General features: G+C 43.7%; 1 protein-coding gene and 1 non-coding gene across 4 annotated transcripts in view; both read right to left on the bottom strand.

The window, feature by feature from the left end:
* The window catches only part of WDR59 (WD repeat domain 59), a 77,271-nt gene that overhangs the window by 34,229 nt on the left and 23,745 nt on the right, over positions 1-19,297 (bottom strand). For all 3 annotated transcript variants that reach the window (XR_006263390.1, XM_043436339.1, XM_043436340.1), the window contains exons 7-13: positions 15,347-15,435; positions 11,536-11,652; positions 8,254-8,331; positions 5,668-5,824; positions 2,060-2,139; positions 923-1,055; positions 665-789 (exon numbers count right to left, since the gene is read on the bottom strand). Coding sequence is in view for 2 of the 3 variants with exons in the window: in XM_043436339.1 (XP_043292274.1) it covers positions 665-789; positions 923-1,055; positions 2,060-2,139; positions 5,668-5,824; positions 8,254-8,331; positions 11,536-11,652; positions 15,347-15,435 (779 nt within the window). In the remaining variant the exon portion in view is untranslated. The remainder of the gene's footprint in view (positions 1-664; positions 790-922; positions 1,056-2,059; positions 2,140-5,667; positions 5,825-8,253; positions 8,332-11,535; positions 11,653-15,346; positions 15,436-19,297) is intronic.
* Positions 14,765-14,837, bottom strand: TRNAG-UCC. The gene has a single exon. It is a non-coding gene; the product is annotated as a tRNA-Gly (tRNA).

Below are 19,297 nucleotides of genomic sequence, written 5' to 3'. Positions count from 1 at the left end.
AGGAAATAAGCAACTGATAAGGCAAGCACAAAGAACCTTGGAGAATAAGGAGGTTGGCTTCCAAACTCAGTCCTGCCATTAACTTCACCAGCAGCCTCCGCCAAAACACTAAACCTTCCCGGATCTGAGCACCTTCACGTAGGGTCAAATGAAGTGCTGGAGCGTCTAAGGAGATTTTAAGACATACGAGCATCCGTTTATCCCTTAGTTCATCTTATGAGAGAACAACAGCGTAAAGGGGAAAAAAAACTTGTATTTCTAAAATATTTCTTTCTTTAGAATAGATGGGAATGGCTTCCCTGGTGGCGCTAGTGGTAAAGAATCCACCTGCCAATGCAGCAGACACAAGAGACGGGGGTTCGATCCCTGGGTTGGGAAGATCCCCTGGACTAGGAAATGGCAACCCACTCCAGTATTCTTGTCTGGAAGATTCCATGGACAGAGAAGTCTGGTGAGCTGCAGTCCATGGGGTTGCTAAGAGTCGGACACAACCAAACAACTAACAGTTAACAGTTAATTATTTCTTTACAAAACCTAGGAAACAAGAAAGCAAGGACAGAGACTTCCCTGTTAAAGCAGAAAAGCCATTTGCTAGCCCAAATCATGGCTGAAACAGTCCCCTCAGCCACCAACCGCAAGTGTGAGAGACAGAAAACCTGAGCACCTCCACGTTCACATTGCGGATCTGCACGTTGATCAGAGAGAACTCCTGCTGCAGAGTCTGAGGCAGGCCCAGCTGCTCTGATTTCTTCTCCTCCAGGAGACTGCTTAGGGGGTCTTCCTTTAAGACTAGCAGGAGAGACAGGGTCACTTGTTGGAAAACATTTCTGAAATGGATTCAGAGAGCAGTTCTGGGGTATCTACCACAACTCAGAGATGCAGACAGGGGCACCATACCTAGAACATCAGTGTGACCAATTACCTTCTTCCTCCCCATGGCTGGAGTTGTGCTGGTGGTCTGTGTCCTGGGTGTGAAGGATCTTCTCTGGTTCCGGGAGAAGGGCAATACTGTCAATGAACTCATCAACACCATCTAAGATGTCATTGGCACAAAGCTGCAACAGAGGGGAGAGGATCTGGGTCTAGAGAAGCCAGTGGAAAGGATGGTCGTGTTTGGCTGAGTTCTGACTCAAAAAATGGAAATCACAAAGGAGAAAAATGTCAGCCCCAAACGGATACACTCCAAATGGGTTTTGCCCATCCCCAACTCTCCCTGGTTTAAACACACAGGAAAACAGACTATTATTCTACCCCAGAAAATGTTTTATCAGGTTCATAGTTTTTGAAAATCTCAGAAAACCTTTTAAACTTCAAGCTTTGATGGAGTTATCAAGCCAGCCAAGAGCAAAAATATAACTTAAAAGCATTTGAAGCAAATGGTACTTTCTGGAGGAAAAAAAAATTTAAACAGCAGTAAGGTGATGATGTTTGACCAAAATGCTCAAGAGTGACTTGGTACTAAGCAGTTTAGCGAATCTGTCTCGGCATTTTCTATCCACTGTGTACAGAGCACTGTGTGGGATGCAATATAAGTGAGATACCATTACCACCTTCAAGGAATTTTGCCACTGGATGAGAAGACAGAACCCCATAATGGGGCAGAGCAAAGTGATGGACACGAAAGCAGTTTACACCTGGGACTACGGTGCTTCATAGAAGCACAGATACAATTTATGGGGCACAAATGGAAAGGACTTCACATAACAGGTGTTGCTGATGAATGTGGAGGATTCTGCCCTGTGCCAGGGTAGATCTCCTAGCCCATTTGTGAGAGAAAGAAACGATGCCCCCAGGCCACCTTCTCAGTACTCTAACCCACACTATCTTAGACCAGGGCAAGAGGAAAAACATTCAGCAGCTTTGCATCCTTGAAGATCTGATACTGAAGTTGGCTCCTGAAGACCTCAAAGCCTCAGTGTAGCAAACCCCAGCCACCTGGCCAACCAGCCAGTACGTGTTAAATGTCTATCACGTATCCTCTGACTTCTGCAACCACCAAATCTTTTAAGTTTCTGGCGTATCCAGTTAACGTTCTTCCATAACAGCATTGAATACATACTCTTTGCATCTGGGAATCCACCCGCCACATTCTCAAGGTCTGATCCCGTGACCACGTAACCAGTTGGTAGTCCTTGGACCCTGGAAATCACCAGATAAGAATCCTGATGTTTTATGCATTCAACATCAAATTTGTTACAGGTTGAGAAGGAGGGAGATTCACTCATTCATTCATTCATCCATTTAACAAATATTTATGGAACACCTCCTATATGCCAGGCACTGTTCTAAGTACTAGGACTACAATATGAATCAAGAATCTCTGTTTCAGATCTCACATTCCAATGGTGGAAATAGACAAACATACAATAGCATGTCCGGTAATGATAGTGTTGTTAAAAAAAACACTGTGGGATAAATGGATAGAGGCTGACAGGGCAGCTATTTTTAGACAGGACTTCTCCTAGGAAGTCACATTTGAGCAGAACCTTAAATGAAGTGAAATAAAAGCTGGCAAATTAGCAGGTGAAGAGTGATGCTAGAATTTAATGTCTCACTGAACTTTCACCTCCACAAATGTTCTTCCTTTTCTGTTCCAGAGGAGCTGGGGATGAGTAGGCTGTCTGTAAAATGTATTGCTTCAAATGCATTATGACATCTTACTGTTTAAAAGAATTTTTTGGTAAAGAGACACATCTCATTATAAAAGGAATAATCGATCTTTAATAGTCTTAAAGTGAAGTCGCTCAGTCATGTCTGACTCTCTGCGACCCCATGGACTGTAGCCTACCAGGCTTCTCCGTCCATGGGATTTTCCAGGCAAGAGTACTGGAGTGGGTTGCCATTTCTTAACTGAATTGTATTTCCATACAACAGGGCGAGTCAAAGGGAAATTACTCTAACAAGGTTCAAGGTGGTTTCTGAAAGAGCTTTATGAAAGATCAGGACATTTCTGGGTAATTCTGTAGTATCCAGAATCTTCTTTATGGTCATCTTCAGAGAGTAAACAACCTAGAAATAATTTCTTCCGATTCCCTCATTTTGGGGAATGCGTGGGGAAACAGAGGCAACAGAGAACAGTGAGGGGCAAAAGTTCCTTCTCTGGGATGCGGGGAAGGGATGGTTAGGGAGTTTGGGATGGACGTGTACACACTGCTGTACTTGAGACAAGCGACCAACAAGGACCTGCCGCATAGCACAGAGAACTCTGCTCAAATCCAGCCTGGGTGGGAGAGGAGTTTAACGGAGAACAGATACTTGTATATGTACGGTTCAGTCCCTGTGCTGTCCTCCTGAAACTGTCACAACAGTGTTAATCAGGTATACTTCAATACAAACAGAGAAGTTTACCCAAAAAAGTTCCTTCTCTTTGTCACTGCCTTCAACCAAGCCTTCACTCAATGTTTTAATACATTCCTGTGCTCAACAAGCAAGACAGCAAGTATTCTGAGTTACTGCCTGTCCTAAGTCCCACCATCCAGCCCATGTTCATAGCAACAATTTTCTGACTCTACCTCCAGCCTCTTTTCTTTTTTTCTGGGCAAGCTGTGAGGCATGTGGGATCTTAGTTCCCTGACCAGGGACTGAACTTGCGACTCCTGCTTTGGAAGCACAGTCTTAACTACCGGAGCACTAGGGAAGTCCACTCCAGCCTCTTTTCATGTCTCTGATTTTGAAGAAAAGTTATGCCTAATTCCTTTCTAAATCCAATTCCTCTACTTGGGCCTTTGGCCCTATTCCCTTCCATTTTCAAAAGACCCTTGCTTTCCTATATACTCCCTTTTTTCATCTTCCCCTTGCCTTCATATAGAGAGGGAAGCAGCCTCTGCCAGTGAGCTCAGTCTACTCCTTGCCTCTGAGGCCAACCTCATTCACAAAACCAGTTCCTGCTGCCTCTGTTTCTGCTGTCTTATAATCAGGCTTCCCTCCTCAATGTGCCTTTGGAACTGTTCTCTTAATGATCATATGGCTTCCTATTTATACCTACTTACACAATTACATGCTTCTTTCTTATTCTGCATGGAGATCCTTTAGCAGAACCTGAAACCAATGACCTCCACTTCCTTCATGAAGCATCCTTTTCCGTAGACCACAACATCCTGATTCTCTTCCTACCTCTGAGAGCTCCGTGACCACAGTGAAAACCAACATCAAAGTCTGAGGTGGGCCAATAAAAAAAATGACTAAGAGGACATGGCAATAAAAATAAAATGGAACATCATTAGGTTGAGGAAGAAAGAAAATATAAGAATGCATGAAGGATGATTACATTTATAAAAGGTTCAAAAACAAATAAACCTAAACTATTTTTAGGGATACAGAAATGGGTAGTAAAACTATAAGCAAGATAACAGAAGTCATATTGTAAATGTTAGGACAGTGTTTACCTCTAGGGAAGGGAAAGAATTGTGCTCAGGAAGTTTCTGAGTTCTAGCAATGTTCTCTTTCTTGACCTTGGTGGTAGTACTCAGATTTTCACTTTATAAACTGTACATATTTTATGTAATTTTATACATGATGTATCTCACAATAAAAGGAGTTTTAAAAAAAAACCTATAACTTGTACTCAAAATTTCACTACTCGCTAGAACAGCCCCAGTTTATACAATTCACCCTGCCAGCTCATAGATGACACAGACAACTGAGAATGGGATGTTAAATACTTTTTATTGCAATCCAAAACTACAGGCCAACCTCCCCCTGTCAGATCACAGGGAAACTCTCTTTTCTATGGCAAAGTGCAAGAGAATGTGTTGAAAGCTGAAGTCAAGCATGGAAATTGATGGGATAGAGACCAAGCAGCCTCACGTTTCTAGAAGCAGGAGAGATTTATAGAAATGAAAATGGGAAAATCAAGAGGATCATCAAAAAAGTCCTTTCAAAAACAATCCTGGGAGAGGCTTGTGAGGGTCACAAACAAGTTGGGATAAGATGTCTGCTCTAATCCCAGGTCCACTAAAGGCCTCTCCTGGACTCTGGACAAGTCACACCACTCCACTGCCTGGGCCTTTCCTTCTGTGACACAGGAAGGCCACGAAATTTACCACAAAATTCATCTGTCTGGAGAACATTTAGAGAGTGTGGCAGTAGATCTCAAGACAAGGGAGGCTGCAGCTAAACTCACCTGCCTCGGCAGAGGCAGAAGAGAGTAACTGCCCACTGGCCGTTACTGCCTCTGCCCAGAAGAGATTGCATCACTTCTGTTCATGTTTCAGGAGCCAAGTGGGTCACGTGGCCAAACCTGTCTTCAAGGGGATGGGAGGTGAAACAGCCCTCTTTGTTTGTGAAGAGAATTGGAAATATGTGGTGGGTGGTACTGATGATGACTTTGCATCTCCCTCATCAACACAGGGGGAAGGTGCAACAGCTAGGGTTTTCAGAGTGTGGTGACCCCGGGGTTTTTCAGCTCTAGAAGTGACCCAACAGCAAAGCTACCAACCTCTTAGAAGCCCCTTCCAGGCAGGAGGGAGACCGCACAGAACACAAAAGAAGAAGATGCGCCTGGGGTAGAACCGCAGCCCCACACCCTATCATCCATCTATGATTAAGGCAGGGGAACCCTGACTCCCGCTCCGAAGCCAGCCCTGTTTCCACATCCTCCCCTTCGATCATGCAGCCCACCCCGACGGGAGCCGGAGGAAACTGGTCAGCGATCTCTCTTCCACCCACCTTCCTTCTGTTTCCTCCATTGGAACTCCAGCACCACGTCATCGTGGCCCACGAAGGTATGGACTGGGGTGTTCAAGTCAAAGACATTCCACAAGAGCAGGCTGTTCTCCCTCCGCAGCTGGGGAACCATCACAGTCACCAATCCATTGCTGAAAGGCTGCGGCGGGAAAGGGAAGAGCAGGCATCATTCCAGGGGGCATCCGCTGAGTCCTGACTTACCCAAGTTGGAGTTCTCACCTAACTTAAACAAATTAGATGATGGCAGGCCCCAACCCACCTGGGGAACATTTTTCCAAATACCATAAGTTAACGTCTACTTTTCGTTTGCTTTTCTTCTCTTTTCTTTCTTTACGGAAGGAAAGGACCACAGCAAGTAAAAGATAAAGTTAATGTTTTTTAATGTAAAATAAGCAAATGGCTCTGGAGGTTGCACCCTGGAACACACTGTTTCACACCCTAGCTCCTCTCGCAAGACCCCCTGAGAGTTACTGAATGCTTTCCTGGAATGAGGGAACAAGGCACCCTGCAGGTGACTCCGAACAGCAAACAGCCCTGCCTTGTGGAAATGTACCAGAAGCACTCTGTCCATGTGACGCAGCACCTTCCCACGGCCCCCAAGACTACAGCTTTTCAAAAGAATTAAGTGTCAATGGCTTGGTCGTGTCCAGCTCTTTGCGACCCCATGGGCTGCAGCTGGCCAGGCTCCTCTGTCCATGGAATTCTCCAGGCAAGAATACTGGAGTGGGTTGCCATTGCCTTCTCCAGGGGATCTTCCTGACCCAGGGATCGGACCCTGGTCTCCTGCACTGCAGGCAGATTCTTTACCGTCAGAGCTACCAGAGAAACCCATTTCAAAGGAAAACCTTTCAATTTCAGGACTAACACATCCCACTTATCAACACCCAATCTGTGCAGTAGCTAAGAGGCCCATTTGGTTGATATGCAGACTCTGTTCTTTAAGGAATAAACCACAGCCACCTAAGAGCATATTTATCTTCGCCTGCTCTCCTGGCAGCACTCTGAACTTTCCTGTTTATTTTTTAAAGCAAACATATTAATCCAGAGAAGTATTTCAATTCACGAGAACAACGTCTGACTTCTTCCCAAGTGCTCCCAGATGTGAAGGCCAATTAATATCCCAATTACCTTCTGCACTCCACGATGCCCCAGGGAACAGCCTGATGTATAAAGGAACCTTTACTCACCCCTGGGCTCCCTTTCAAGTTGACACTGAAGGAAATATATCATCTCTGATCAGCAGCAATCAATGTGGCAAAAAAGATGGAAGTTTGATAAGAGCCTACCCACTATATTTGCAGCATTCTATGGTTTATACTTTTTCATACATGGCTTTTTTCAAAGAGAGAGCATACTGTACTTGTAGTAAATGACACCGAACTGGACACTAAAGAATAGTGAAATTTATCACAATTTAAAAAAAAGAGCAAGGCATATTAAAAACTATTCATATTTGACAGAGAAGGAAGTTATTACTCAAAAAACATCAAGTGGCTTGTCCAAAGCCACACAAATATTAAACGGCTCATTGCAGCCTTATTCACAAAAGCTAAGATATAGAAACAACCTATTGTTCGTCAATGGATAAAAACAGGGTATGTACACAGTGGAATATTATTCAGCAATGAGAAAGAAGGAAATCCTGCCATTTGTCACAACACGGATAGACCTTGAGGGCATTATGCTAAGTTAAATGAGTCAGAAAGAGAAGACAAATACTACATGGTATTATTTATGTGGAGAATCTAAAAAGCAGAACTCAGAGAGACGGAGAGTTGAATGGTGGTTACCAGGGGCTGGGAAGTGGAAGAAACAGGGAGATGCTGGTCAAAGGGTACAAACTTCTGGTTGTAAGATGAATGAGCTCTGGGGATCTAATGTAGCGTGATGATTATGGTCAATAACACCACATGGTATACTTGAGAGGTGCAAGAGAATACGACCTTCAATGTTCTTATCACAGAAAAGAAAGGGTAATTATGTTAAGTGATGGAAGTGTTAATAAATGCTATAGTGGTATAGCATTTATACAGCATAGTAGTATAAATGCTATATTACAGTATATTATATATAGTGGTATTATAGTGATAACCGTTTGGCAATACACAAATATAACATGTCAACATGTTGCCTAACTTGAACTTACACCATGTGATATGTCAATTATATCTCAATAAAGCTGGAAAAAAATTAAATGGGATTGCTGGGCCCTAAACCCAGGTCTTCTGGATCTAAAACCAGAGTTCCTTCCAGCACAATTCACTGACCTCCAGCCTCTCAGGCCTCTAGCTCACCCTCCTCTTCGCCCTTACTGACCACCTTCGCTCTGCCCAGCACCCAGCCCAGCTAGTCCAGCACTGCTAGTACAGAGTCTCACCCAATGTTCCAAGGCAAAGTTTTAAATAGATAACAGCTCTTATTCTGTCATTACCACCTTTGTCCCACCCCTAAACCAAGACAGAAGGAGAAAACCACCTCACAAAGAAAATAAGAGAAAATGTCACTGGCCCCTCATGTGCAGAACATTGAGATAATTTTTCCAAGCAAGAGGAAGGGCATCTCACTCACAGTGTATCTGGCCTTCCAGACAGGCACCTGGCAAGGGAGAATATTGAGGTATTTCCGAGGCTGGCGGTAATCCCAGAACTGGAAGAAAGAAAGCAGGATAATTTGTGAAATAAATGCCATTAAAAAAAACAAAAACAAACCTCAACTATTGAAAGCAGCAGAGCCTTTGAACTCCTTGCTTTCTGTCCTCTTAGATAGATTCAGCAGTGCATTTGAGTCAGCCCCCAGGGCCATGCTCCTGTGACACAGATGCAAAGAAAACGCTCCTTTCACACTTAGAAACATAGGAGAAACACAGACTTCATGAGGATCAGTTCTCGAGGCAGATCACTGTCAGTCTGCCTATTAAACCCCCTTCACAGTTGGAAGGTAAAAGCGACAACTGTTTCATCCTGCATCACTGTACACCACTTGGAGGAATTTAACTATTGGGTTGGCAAAAAAAGTTTATTTGAGTTTTTCTATAACATCTTATGGAAAAACCTGAACAAACTTTTAGGCCAACCCAATACTGATGGGCTTCCCTGGTGGCTCAGACTGAAAACATTTTGCCTGCAATGCAGGAGACCCAGATTCAATTCCTGGGTTGGGAAGATTCCCTGGAGGAGGGAATGGCAACCCACTCCAGTCTCCTTGCCTGGAGAATTCCATGGACAGAGGAGCCTGGCAGGCTGCAGTCCATGGGGTCGCAAAGACCTGGACACAAGGGATCTACTCACACTACCCTAATGCTAACAGGAGCTGAAGTGTAGTGACCGCTGACTGCTTATAAGTTGAGGGAGCAAGTATAGCTTCCCCGTGGCCATGTGAGAAACCCAAAAACAGTTTAGACAGAAATGACATCTTAACAATATTATTTTGAATATGGGACTTAATTTTGGCAAAAAGGGTTGTCAGAAGAAACAAGAATTACCTCCTACCATCCCATTCTAATCCCATTCTCTCCAATCCCCTTTTTTCCTTCTTGGCCTAGCTCTAACACTCAATTCAACAGTTTTACTGTTTACAATCTACAAAGTGAAGTGAAACTCATTCAATGGTATCTTGTTCCAGTAGACTCCTGAGGATGCACAACATAAAAAATAGAATAAAAATTCATATAAATTAGAAACTAATAAACTGTCAGGTAAACTAAGTAAATGATTATGTAGGAAAAAATGGCATGCATTGAGCCTTAACAACAAAATACTAAAAACGGTGGTTGACTATTACAAGCACTTCTAAATTGCTTCACTTTTTATAATTGTTATTTATATACATTCAGTAAAAACTGTCTTTCCTACCAGGATATATGGAAAAAATCAAATACTATGCCAAAAATCTCATTTAATTCATAAGCTAAAGGCAAATAGAAGGGGGAAAAGTTGAAACAGTGACAGATTTTATTTCCCTGAGCTCCAAAATCACTGCGGACAGTGACTGCAGTCATGAAATTAAGACACTTGCTCCTTGGAAGCAAAGCTATGACAAACCTAGACCATGTGTTAAAAAGCAGAAACATCACAAAAGTCTCTATAATCAAAGCTATGGTTTTTCCAGTAGTTACGTGTTGATGTGAGAGTTGGACAATAAAGAAGGCTGAGCACCAAAGAACTGATGCTTTCGAATTGTGGCGTTGGAGAAGACTCTTGAGAGTCCCTTGGACTGCAGGGAGATCCATCCAGTCCATCCTAAAGGAGATCAGTCCTGAGTGTTCATTGGAAGGACTGATGCTGAAGCGGAAACTCCAATACTTTGGCCACCTGATGCAAAGAGCTGACTCGTCTGAAAAGACTCTGATGCTGGGAAAGATTGAAGGCAGGAGGAGAAGGGGACAACAGAGGATGAGATGGTTGGATGGCATCACCGACTCAATGGAGATGAGTTTGAGCAAACTCCAGGAGATGGTGAAGGACAGGGAAGCCTGGCATGCGGCAGTCCATGGGGTCGCAAAGAGTCGGTCGGACGCAACTGAGTGACTGAACAACAACAAGCCCACTAGTAAGGAATAAGGACTGTGTTTCACACGTGGAAAGTGGCCTGTTATCTGCTTTATTACCTATGGCATCCCGGCCTCAAGAGTAATAAAGCTGCCAGTGAATACTGACAAATTTGGAGACCTCAAATAAACAGGAGGAGTTGAATCAGATGGTTTCTGGTTCCTGAACTTGGGAAACAAGCCGATCAGGTTATGGGGACAAAAACTTAAGCCCAAAACAAACAAAGAAAAAAACTACTCTGGGCACATAAATGTAAATTACAACTCCAGGGGATTTACAAACCTCCAGACGGAAGTTAACTTTTAAGGCTGAGTGTATGATTCTAGCTTTGCTAACCATACCAAAAAGTTGTACATGCCTGTGTAAATAAAGTAAAGAATTACATTGCTGAAGCAAATCACCAAATTGCTAAGCAAACATCTGCGGTCAAATCTTTGTCCTTCCAGGCAGAGACCTGACCACAAGGAGAAACAAGGGTGCATATCACATTCCAAAGTCAGAGAACAAACAAGAAACACTGCACTCTGAGAGAAACCAAGAATAATAAGCTCATTGACATATGTAAGTCTTTGAGCATTTCCTGCAAGTTAGAGTAGCAGTCCCAACCTTTTTGGCACCCGGGACCAGTTTCATGGAAGATAATTTTTCCATGGACCTGGAGGTGGTAGTTTTGAAATGATTCAAGTGCATTATATTTGTTGTGCACTTTATATCTATTATTATTACATCAGCTCCACCTCAAATCATCAGGCATTAGATCCCAGAGGCTGGGGACCCCTTAGTTAGAGAATTTCTAATAAAATAACTCCGTCCCTGACTTGTGCAACGTGGATGACCAAAAACCTCTTAACTTTTGCAGATATGATAATCATGTGTGAAAACTGCTGTTTTTCCACCCAGACTAATGGTCAACTTGGTAACTTTAATGACTGTGTGGGTTTTTCTCCCTTACTTGGGTATCTGTTGTGTTATTTTGATGAGCCAGTCCTTCAGAAATGGGACTTCCTGGCCACATCTTGGCGAGTAAACTTCTTGTCCTTTCTCAATGTTTTTGTCTCTGACTTCCTTTCACAAACAGAAAGAAGAGCCTCCAAACAAACATAGGCACCCAGTCAGATATGTGCTACTACATCACTCCACTGGTCCACATCACCAGAGGACCTGCCCAGCTCCCCAAGAAGAACAGGTGCCCCTGAAACCCACGTCATGCTAACCGGCTGCAGCTTTCCTTCCGAAGGCAATGCTCGCAAACCCCTGGTGCCCCCCAAACGCGCTCCCCACCCTGCCCCAGGGCGCCGCTCACCTTGACGGAGTTGTCTTGACTGGAGGTAGCAAGGATGTGCTCGCTGTCCGGGTGCCAGTCCAGGCCGTGGATCTTAGAGAGGTGTGCCGCAAGGTACTCCACCGCGGTGCTGGGTTTCTGCAACAGGACCATCAACCAGAGTCGGCACTTTACAGAGGACTCAGCGCGCCCACCCGAGCTGGACACAGCCTATCCCGGTCTCCTGGGTGGGGATACAAAGACACTCCCAGAGGAACTCCCTGCTGGTCCACTGGTTAGGGCTCCACGCCTCCACGGCCGGGAGAAGGGGTTCGAACCCTGCTCGGGGAACTAAGATCCCACATGCAGCGCAGCACAGCCAAAAAAAAAAAACAATTCTCAGAGGCCGTCTCTGTTCTTAAACTCCATTTTGCTTTGTCTAAAACAAACGAAACAACAACAAGACTTTGCCAGCTCTCCCTCGCACATGCTCGGAACACCGGCCTGTGAGTCTAATCATCTTCTGCTCCGGGCCCAGGCATGGCCTTAAAGAAGGCAGGGGGTGCATCATCCCGGTCTGCAATTCTGGCTCCCCTTCTCACAATCTCCCACAGAGCAGACTGTGACATCCAAACAGACCCACCCCCATCCTGGGGTAACACCAACAACCTTTTTTTTTAATTGAAGTATAGTTGTTGTACAATATTATACAAGTTACAGGTATACAATATAGTGATTCACAACTTTTAAAGATTATAGTCCATTTTCAGGTATTATAAAATATTCATTATATTTCCCATGTTGCACAATAACACAGTATTATAGCTTATTTTATACATAATAGTTTGTACCTCTTAATTCCTGCCCCTAAATTGCCCCTCCTCTCCTTCCCGCTCCCAGTGGTAACCACTAGCTTGTCGTAGGGAATAAACTCTATCTGAAAACCACCAAGCTTAAAGTGATCAAGCCCTAAGACTCCTAAAGAGAATGAGTACACATCACAAAAGAAAACCATATGTGATTACCAAGTACATACAAAACAAATTCAGAAGGAAACCTCAGAAATATACATTAAAACATAAAAGATTTTTTTAACCAATCAAATTAGAAGATACTTGGAAATGATATTCAATGTAGTGAGGCAGCATTTGTCACTGTTGGTATACATATGAAATAGTATACTCTTTTCTGGGAAAAAGAAATTTGACTATTTTCATCAAGATGCTTAAAATTTTTCCTTTCTTAAGGGACTATTCTAAATTCACAGAAAGTTTTAGGCACAAAAGATATTCATCTTGGTGCAATATGGAACACCTAGGAAACCAGGAACATAATGAATGATAAGTGGGGATTAAGTAAACGTTAGAATCAATTATTGTACAGCTATCTGATACAATGTCATGTAGCCACTAAAGTTATACTTACAAAGAGCTTATTATAATAGAGGAAATGAATTTATTTTAATGTTAAATGAAAAAAGTATGCATAACTAAGTGTAAGATATGATAAACCATGTTTTTAAAAAAGCATAAGAAAAGAAAATACCAAATCGTTAGTATTTGACTCTAGGTAATAGGACTGTGAATGCTTTTTATGTTCTCTTTTGTATTACTTTCTGTCATCAGCAATAGTCTATAAGGTAAAGAGTACAATCTCCAGAACCAGCCTCCCTGAGTTTAAATCTTGGCAACAAACTGTGCCTCAATTTACTCAGCTGCAGAATGGGGGTAACAACTGTAACCACTTTAAAGGCAAAGAGAAATGAATCAATACACATAAACTTCTTAGAACAATGCCTGCACATAATAAACACTAAGAAACAGCAGTGTTACTAAGCATTCATTGAGTCTTGAGTGAAAATCCAACATCACCACTGATACTGCACATTTTAAAGCCTGTGATGCTTGCTGCCAACATCCTGCTTGGTACTAGAAAAGTGCCAGAAAAAAAAAAAAAGAAAGAAAAGTGCCAGAGAAGTGAAATTACAACGAACAAGTTTTACAATCCATATGAACAGAAATCCTGAGTATTAATAGCCAAAAAAAAAAAAAGCTAAATCTCATAAAACAAAATAGATAACAGACTTGCTGAGGGAAGTCAGGGTTATGAGTGGACCAAAGAGAAACCTATAAAGGAACAGCTTAGCAGTGTACTTTTACAAGATAAGGAACACAGCCACTGTTTTGGAAAACAGGTCCTGGATTCATGGCTAAATACCACATTGTTTATTTTGCCTATAGTTCTGAAAACAGTTTAAGGCAAATAAATATGCATGTACTACAAATTAATCAAACATTTTATTTAAACCATTTTTTATATTCAAATGCTATTTTTGTTTTTGTTGTTCAGTCGCTAAGTCATATCTGACTCTTTGTGACCCCGTGGACTGTATAGCCAGGCTCCTCTGTCCAGGAGATTTCCCAGGCAAAAATACTGGAGTGGGTTGCCATTTGCCTCCCGGGGATCTTCCTGACCAGGGATCAAACCTGCATCTCCAGCATCACAGGCAGATTCCTTACCACTGAGCCACTGGGGAGGCCCTTAAATGCTATGCCAGTGACAAACATGGATAAAACCAACTGCCAATGAAGAAATAAAGAGGGATGAAGCATGGCTATTACCAGACGGAAGCAAAGAGACAGATATAAAAGCAACATACAGAAGACGCACCATCCTTCTCCTTATAAAATCACCTCGTCACCAAAGAGCCATCCAAGGCGAGGGCTTTGACCAGCACACCACTCCCCAGCAAGTCCTGGCACCCAAGCCCGCAGCCTCCCTGTCTCTGCTTCACTCCCGTCTCCTCTCCCACCCATCTGACTTTATTCCCTGCGGCACAGGAAGGGAGCAGGGCAGCAAAAAGCAACGCTGAGACTGGACACTCAGCATCCCAGCTGGGACAGCCACAGAACAAATTTCGGGAAAACTGACAGTCGGTCCTCCCCACAAAGGCAGGAGCTCTAGCCTTCCATTTCACAGAGCAGGAAGCAGAATCCACATTCCAGATCATGTGTAAGTCGACTGCCCTCTGCATTTTTACCCCACCATCTGGCAGTTACACAGGCAAGAGACCCTCTCCCTGATGCCAGCCAGCATGACAGGCTTGCCATGACAGCAGACACCCAGAGCCCTACACCTCTTTCATGCCTCCCAGAACTGTGAGCTGCTGCAGGGAGATTATACAATCTGCAGGCTCTCTTTTGAGACTGACAGGACAGCTAGACCTCTTTTTTAATTTTTGCCCACACCACCGTAGCATGTGGGGTCTTAGTTCCCTGACCAGGGATTGAACCTGTGTCCCCTGCAGTGGAAGTGCAGAGTCTTAACCACTGGACTTCCAGGGAAGTCCCAGCAGCTAGACTCCTAAGGGAAGATTTGAGCATACTCAGTACCCACCCCAGTGACTCAGATCAGGATGGTGTGTGTTCTACAACAATGAATTTTCCCTCTGCAATCTGGGGCAGGGATAAGAAGCACGATGACCATTCTAGAACAGTGTCTGGTTCCCCAGGCTTGACCTCCTCAGTGATACACCCACTATTACCACCTTTATTCCGAAAATAAGGAAACTGAGGCTTGGAAAAGTTTGTGGTTCGCCTGATATAATCAGGAGGTAGCAAAATGGCACTGTGGCTTAGGTCAGGCCAAGTTCATTTTCTTAACCTGTGATCACAATGCCTCACTCCCCTACATGCTTCAACACCAATTTGGTCGGGCAGCAAATGTCATTTGGTACTAGGATCTTAACATGGCAATTAACTATTCTGCCCAAAGTACCCTGGACTCTCAAGATAAGTCCTGCTGCTCCCAACATCCTCTTCATACCCTCCTGGGGGAAAAAGAGACCACTTACCCGTTTGTCCCATATCCGTACATCCCCGTCATGACTGGTGGCAAGGCAATTAGCGTTTTTCTTATTCCATTTGACCTGTGAGGCACCCGCTGCAAAGCAAAATCAGGGGAAGAAAGCTGTTGCCCTCAGCGCTTTCAGAACAGAGTGGAGCTTATCCAGGGGAGCTGGATAATGAGTTCCGGATGAATAAGAACAGAACTTTTCAAGCTTCTATGACTGCATCAGCTCCACAATGAGAAAGAAAATGAAGCCAAAAAAATAAATGAATTAACACATGGGAACAGGATCAGAGTCACCTAATTGAGGAAATAATCTCACTAAGGGAAAAAAAAAAAAAACTTCAGGCTACCTGAGTAGAATCAATAGGGAAATGTAGTTCCTTTTTTTAAAACTTACTTTTATATATTTATTTTTAAAATTTATTTATTTTTATTTTCGACTATGCTGGGGGCTTCCCAGGTGTCGCTAGTGGTAAAGAACCCGCCTCCCAGTGCAGGAGACCTAACAGACGTGGGTTCAATCCCTGGGTCAGGAAGTCCCCTGGAGGAGGAATTGGCAACCCAATCCAATTTTCTTGCCTGGAGAATCCCACCGACAGAGGAGCCTGGAGGGTTATGGTCCATAAGGTTGAAGAGAGTCAGACACAACTGAAGCGACTTAGCACAAGCTTGGGTCTCCGTTGCTGCCTGGGCTTCTCAGAGCAGTGTCTTCTCTTATGGCAGAGCACAGGCGCTGGGACGCCCAGGCCCCAGTAGTTGTAGTACACGGGCTCAGAAGTTGTGACTCCTGGGCCCTAGAGCACAGGCTGAATAGTTGCAGTGCAAAGGCTTAGTTGCTCCATGACATACAGGATCTTTGCAGACCAGGGATCAAACCCATGTCTCCCGGGTTGGCAGGCAGATTCTTTGCCACTGAACCACCAGGGAAGCCCAGGAAATGTAGCTGCTTAAGCAGTCCAGCACAGCTCTGTTGGATGGTAACTGACTCATCGTACAACCCACCCTTCATCCTCTCCAACACCAAACTTGCGATCATGAGCCTCAGATCAAAGCCTGCACCTTCCCACTCTGTTTTTGTTTTGGGAGGAGGGGCAGTCTTGGAAAAACACAGCCTCCAGCTGAAGCTCAGCTGAAGACTGAGCCCCAGTGTTACCCAATTCTGCCCTCAGAAAGTTATGTGCTCCCCACCCCTTCTCCTGTCTCCCCATCAGCAATTACATGCACCTCTGCGTGGGGACAGGAATTCAGTCCTCTGCCAATACACGGAGGGAACAATAATGACAAAAGAGCTACTTAAGCGAGGGGGCGTACTGGTACTGGAAGATGCCAGAAGGGGCTGAGACAAGTGGAAAACTGGGACATAGCAGCACTTCTAGCTGACTCTTAAAATAATCACGTTAATTACGTTAAACCAGAACAACATGATGACTCTTTCCACCTCTTCTTGTTGTTGCTCAGACAACACATGACATTTCTGCTTTGACACCCTCTCTCTTCGGGTGGGTGTTTATCACTTGGGGACACCACAGTGGATCCAGGGCTTTGGAAGGCAACCTGACCCAAGAATTTGGAAAGGATGAGAGAGAAAGCAAGGGCTTGGGACCCAACAGGAAACAGAGTAAGGCCCAGATTTTTGCCTTGCTTGGCTTTGGTGAGAGTATTTGTTGGTTTGCTTCTTTGTTTGTTGTGTTTTTTCCCTGAGACACAGGGCACCTTAAGTCACCTAAGAATGAATGGTGAAAAAAAAAAAAAAAAAGAATGAATGGTGGACACCCCTAAAGTTGGAGGAAGGTGGTATATTATTCAGGAGACCCAGTTTCTTTGCAAGAAAGCGTATCAGCTAGAGGAGGAAGTATAAGAAAAGACTGCTCCATTTCTGTGTGACAGAGTTACCAAAGAGTTTGAAAACACAAGGAAAAAAATTTTTTTCTATTTCTTTAATGTTGTGCCTATATGAGATGATGAATGTGCATTAAATTTATTGTGATCATTATTTTGTTAAGTCAAATCATTATGCTGGACACCTTAAATTTATACACTGCTGTGTGTCAACTCTGTCTCAGTAAAACTGGAAGAAAAGAAAGAAGAAAATTTTTTAAAAGAAGAAAAAAAAAAAAACCAAGTTTCAAGAAAATATAGCTTTCCCAGTAGGTGGTCTATCAGAACATGAAGCCTCCCAAAGGATTCTGAGAACCTCCTAATTCAACCTGAGGATCATGACATCAAGATCAAATGAAGGCCCCGGAGCTCTCAGAATCAGAGAAGGCTCTGGAGGACACACAGATGTGCCCTTACTGACTTCCTGCCCCGTGGCAGAAACAATTCACTCACAGAGAGACGGGGACCACAGACTCCAGGGAGCGGCAGCCTCCAGCTCCACCTCTCAGGGAAGGTTAGCCAGAGCGGCTTTGGGTAAAAGTCCACAAGAGGCCTTTGCCTCTTTCCCCCCAGGGCAGCTCCGCCACCAGAGGAGCCTCACTGAGGTACCGGAAGGAAAGACGTCTCCTACCTCTGCTTCTTAAGAAGGACTTAGAAAAGAACAATCTTCCTTTTTAGAGGTCCTCCACAATCCAATTAACTTAGAGATCTGTCAGGAGAACTAACGAATTCAAGGATGGGTGACTGAACATTCACAGACCGCTGGTGCTTTCTTTCAGCTGGATGTCCTCTGCCACCACGTCTGTGGGTCATTATACGCCTCAGATCAGAAGTATATGCATGGGGGTGGGAGCCAGGTCAATTAAACCATTAAGCACAGAGGCACAGGTGCTTGAGTCCTACATCCATGGAACAAACCCTCACAGAGCATCTCCTCCAAGCAGGCACTTAGGGTGACCCTGGTCTGCAGCCCTAACCTCACAGAGTGAAGAAACCAACTGCTTAATCCATTCATGATGTTTAATGCCTTCAAATGATGAGGTGTGGGGGTGTAGGGAAAAAAAAAAGAATCACGCAATCATTTTGGAGCAAACATCAAATGTAAATTCAAATGATCCAAGAAAATTCAAAACAAGGAGGATTTAAGAGACAGATGATATGATCTGTTTTGATCAAGGACATCAAAATAGAATCCTGATAACTGGGCTTCATCATGAGGGGCAAGGTAAAAAACACTTCTATGCCCAAGTTCAACTCTCAGGAAGTGGTGAGAATCTTCTGTAACGAGCCCAGTGCAGAACTGCAAGAGCAGTCAACTGCAAAAGGGTGATGGAAACGGGGAGATCAGAAGGCAACTTCAAAGTTTCAGCATGTCCATATTAAACGATGCTGTCGGGACACAATCAGCATAACCTAGACTGTGCGGAAACCACAGGACAAACCACCTGGTTTCCTCAATAAAGAAACTGCAGGAAAGGAAAAACAAACCAAAAAAAGGGGAAGGGAGAAGAAACCTACCAACTGAAAGAGATGAGAAATATATCAACCACTTTACCAACACCAGCTTTATTTGGGTTCTGATTCAAAAATTTTGTAAAAGCAGAACAAAAAGCCAAACAACATCTACTGAAACTACTGAGAAAATTTACATACAGCTTAAATACTTGAGGATATTAAAGAACTACTGTTAATATTTTTAGGTATGCTAATAGTATTGTGGTTATGTGTTTTTTTAAAGGAGTCCTCTCTTGTAAAAAACACTGAAATATTTGTTGATGAAATGATATGACACCTGGGATTTGCTTCAAAAATAATCCCAAAGGGGATGGGGGTGGAGGTGAAAGATGACAGAAGACTGTCTGAACGTTGACAGTTGTTAAAGCTGGATGACGAACACAAAGCAATTCATTCTCTTCTTGTTTTACACACTTTTGAAAGTTTCCACAATAAATAGCTTGAAGAGCATGTGGTTCCTGCCCTTGAACTCTGACATAAGTTCCTAACCACATTCTACAGTCCTGACTCTAACTTCTGAGAGCAGCGGGGTCAAGGTCCAGGCAGCGTGGACAGAGCG

Source organism: Cervus canadensis, chromosome 18 (genome assembly GCF_019320065.1).
Source record: "Cervus canadensis isolate Bull #8, Minnesota chromosome 18, ASM1932006v1, whole genome shotgun sequence".
NCBI lineage: Eukaryota > Metazoa > Chordata > Mammalia > Artiodactyla > Cervidae > Cervus > Cervus canadensis.
The sequence above is the reverse complement of the archived record's forward strand: the minus strand, read 5'-3'. Positions and strand labels throughout refer to the sequence as shown.